This window comes from Amia ocellicauda, chromosome 3 (assembly GCF_036373705.1).
Source record: "Amia ocellicauda isolate fAmiCal2 chromosome 3, fAmiCal2.hap1, whole genome shotgun sequence".
In the NCBI taxonomy this organism is placed as follows: Eukaryota; Metazoa; Chordata; class Actinopteri; order Amiiformes; family Amiidae; genus Amia; species Amia ocellicauda.
Window position 1 is genome coordinate 45,167,486 of NC_089852.1, and position 4,229 is coordinate 45,171,714.

General features: G+C 36.8%; 1 protein-coding gene across 1 annotated transcript; it reads right to left on the reverse strand.

Annotated features, from left to right (window-relative positions):
* Positions 1 to 374: 374 nt before the first annotated feature.
* LOC136747174 (olfactory receptor 1E16-like) lies at positions 375 to 1,352 on the reverse strand. Its single transcript, XM_066700130.1, has one exon. The coding sequence runs from the start codon at positions 1,350 to 1,352 to the stop codon at positions 375 to 377; it is 978 nt and encodes a 325-aa protein (XP_066556227.1).
* Positions 1,353 to 4,229: the final 2,877 nt, after the last annotated feature.

Genomic DNA, 4,229 nt, shown 5'->3' on the forward strand with positions numbered 1-4,229 from the left:
GGCATTCTGACACCGTGGGCCTGTCTTCAGAACATGAAAGACAACATTTGCTCAGGAATTAGTTCACCACAATAAGGATCATTCAGTTTTCATCCTCACTTTCTCTATCAGTGTATATTACCAGACTAAAAACATTTAACTTCACTAATTTGATTTAAAGCCACATTGTGCATACATCTTGAAAGCCCACGTTATTGTACTTAATCTCTAACACAATTTTACATTTTGCTTAGGAATTACTTCATCCCACTAGACATCATTCAGTGTTTATCCTCTCTTTCTCTTACAGCTTATGTTACCAGTGATTTGTTTTACAACCACAGTTTATATATATTAAAAAATCTACTTGTTATTGCACTTATTCTCTCCAGTTATTATTCTATTGCATGTGAATTTAGCTTGTTCCCTTTTCTGTAAATCTTTTTTATTGATGACATGATTTCCTCTGTTTTTAAAGAATAAATGATAGGGTTCAGCATTGGTGGAATGACACAAGCCAAGGATGTATTAATTATCCTGGCATTTGGATGAATGGTGGAGCTCAATGTGGAAATATAAGTGGCACAAATTGGAAGATAAAAAATTGCCACCAAAATTAGGTGGGAGGTGCAGGTTTGCATGGCTTTCAAACGTCCCTCCTGTGTTGCAATTTTTAACAGTGCAAATATAATACATACATAAGATAACGCAATCACTGCAACTGGGGCGACAAAAAATATTGTTGTTCCAAATATTCCCATTATGAAACTTGGAGAAATGTCATTACAAGCCAGATTAATTGCAGGTCCATAATCACAATAATAGCTGTTTATCACTATAGATCTACAAAAGGACAATCTGGTAAATAAAAGTGTGGCTGTAATTGCCACTAGTGCTGCAATAGCCCACATTACTGCTAAAATCACAACAATCGAAGTATTGGTGATAATGGCATGATATCTCAGTGGAAAGCATATAGCAACAAACCTGTCATAGGCTAGTACAACAAGAATAAGCGACTGCATGTTGGAGAAGAAAAGTAGAAAACACATATTGGCCAAGCAAGCTTCATATCTGATGAATTGAGAATCAAAGAGGAAAGTGTCAATTATCTTTGGTATAATTGCTGTGCTGCTACAAACATCAACTATAGCTAAATTACAAACGACAACATACTTAGGGGTGTGAAGGCTACGCTCCATGTATATAATGAACAGGATGAAGGAATTACCTATTATAGTTACCACATAAACGAAGCACAAGAAAATATAGTAATACTTTGCATTTGGTAGGTTATATAAGCCACTGATATAAAAGAACTGAGGCCGAACAAACATAGCATTCAGAGGAAGTGTTGAATTCGGGGAGTTCATGGGCAGGTTTCAGTCTTCAAACTCTCATCTATAATTACAAAAGTAATTACCTTAATTTTAGTTTAATATTAACACGAGAATACGATATGGGCACATGTGCAATGGACATTGATCTTTCACAGGAATGCCCAAGTATTTCATTGCAAAAACATTTCAGCCATTAAAAATGTGTACATAAGTGTACGGTGTACTGCATTGTATGTACAGTCTATGAACCCAGCATACAAGTATGTCTATTTTGCATATTTAAGTGCTAAATATACAAATCAGTATTAAAATGTTGAGTCTTCCTGTAAAGTCTTATTATAATGTATTTCCAGCCAATTCCTTAGTTATCGATTTGATGGCATGCAGACTGCATAAATGTCTCAAGTACAGCTTATATTATAAAGGAGAGTCTTTATTTTCTCTACTGTGTATTTCTAGAAAATCATTTTAACACTCAGTCAATCAGTGATAATAATAGTAATTAGTAATATGCTTAATTACAATGTTGTAGGCAACCAACATATACAGACACCAAATAACAGTAATAGAATGAAAAAAATAATACTCACCACATATAATTATAATAATAAACTTATAAGCATCAGGACGTGAGACATCTGTTTGTCCTGTTCTATAATAAAAGCACTTTATGTGGTATTTTGTTCTACTCAGATGAGTGAATCATATTTATATGCTGCGACAGATACAGTATTATAAATGATGTCACTGTTTGTACCCCAAGGTGGTGACGGGAGGTACCTTGTAGATCTGTATGCGTATTGGTCTCCTGTGTGTTTCTGATTGTTTAGTACATGCCCTGACCGTTGCCAATAAAATACATGAACTTATTTTAAAAACATTTTAAAAAAAAATATTGTATTGGCAAGAAAATAATATATATATCTTAAGTATCTTAAATTAATTATCTTATAACTACCTGTCCCAGAAACCTTATGTCCCAGATGGTGGCACCGGCGTGTGGTCAAGACACTGGTAACCAAAATGGCTGACTACGCCACTATGAGGGGCCATTCAATAAAAAAAAAAACAGAAAAAGAAATCATATACCGAAGTGGATATACAATATCATATAGTAGAAAAACAAAAAAATAATATATCAAAATGTATATATCATATGGCACAAAAATATAAATCATATACCAACTTGGATATTTCATGGACCAGAAAAAAAATATATATATATACCAAAGTGGGTATATCATACACCAGAAGAAATATGTCACTATATATATATATATATATATATATATATATATATATATATATATATATATATACACTCACCTAAAGGATTATTAGGAACACCTGTTCAATTTCTCATTAATGCAATTATCTAACCAACCAATCACATGGCAGTTGCTTCAATGCATTTAGGGGTGTGGTCCTGGTCAAGACAATCTCCTGAACTCCAAACTGAATGTCTGAATGGGAAAGAAAGGTGATTTAAGCAATTTTGAGCGTGGCATGGTTGTTGGTGCCAGACGGGCCGGTCTGAGTATTTCACAATCTGCTCAGTTACTGGGATTTTCACGCACAACCATTTCTAGGGTTTACAAAGAATGGTGTGAAAAGGGAAAAACATCCAGTATGCGACAGTCCTGTGGGCGAAAATGCCTTGTTGATGCTAGAGGTCAGAGGAGAATGGGCAGACTGATTCAAGCTGATAGAAGAGCAACTTTGACTGAAATAATGACTGGTTACAACCGAGGTATGCAGCAAAGCATTTGTGAAGCCACAACACGTACAACCTTGAGGCGGATGGGCTACAACAGCAGAAGTCCCCACCGGGTACCACTCATCTACACTACAAATAGGAAAAAGAGGCTACAATTTGCACAAGCTCACCAAAATTGGACAGTTGAAGACTGGAAAAATGTTGCCTGGTCTGATGAGTCTCGATTTCTGTTGAGACATTCAGATGGTAGAGTCAGAATTTGGCATAAACAGAATGAGAACATGGACCCATCATGCCTTGTTACCACTGTGCAGGCTGGTGGTGGTGGTGTAATGGTGTGGGGGATGTTTTCTTGGCACACTTTAGGCCCCTTAGTGCCAATTGGGCATCGTTTAAATGCCACGGCCTACCTGAGCATTGTTTCTGACCATGTCCATCCCTTTATGACCACCATGTACCCATCCTCTGATGGCTACTTCCAGCAGGATAATGCACCATGTCACAAAGGTCGAATCATTTCAAATTGGTTTCTTGAACATGACAATGAGTTCACTGTACTAAACTGGCCCCCACAGTCACCAGATCTCAACCCAATAGAGCATCTTTGGGATGTGGTGGAACGGGAGCTTCGTGCCCTGGATGTGCATCCCACAAATCTCCATCAACTGCAAGATGCTATCCTATCAATATGGGCCAACATTTCTAAAGAATGCTTTCAGCACCTTGTTGAATCAATGCCACGTAGAATTAAGGCAGTTCTGAAGGCGAAAGGGGGTCAAACACAGTATTAGTATGGTGTTCCTAATAATCCTTTAGGTGAGTGTATATATATATACAGTGAGGGAAAAAAGTATTTGATCCCCTGCTGATTTTTACGTTTGCCCAATGACAAAGAAATGATCAGTCTATAATTTTAATGGTAGGTGTATTTTAACAGTGAGAGACAGAATAACAACAAAAACATCCAGATAAACGAATTTCAAAAAAGTTATACATTGATTTGCATGTTAATGAGGGAAATAAGTATTTGACCCCTTCGACTTAGTACTTGGTGGCAAAACCCTTGTTGGCAATCACAGAGGTCAGACGTTTCTTGTAGTTTCTTGTAGCCACCAGGTTTGCACACATCTCAGGAGGGATTTTGTCCCACTCCTCTTTACAGATCCTCTCCAGGTCATTAAGGTTTCGAGGCT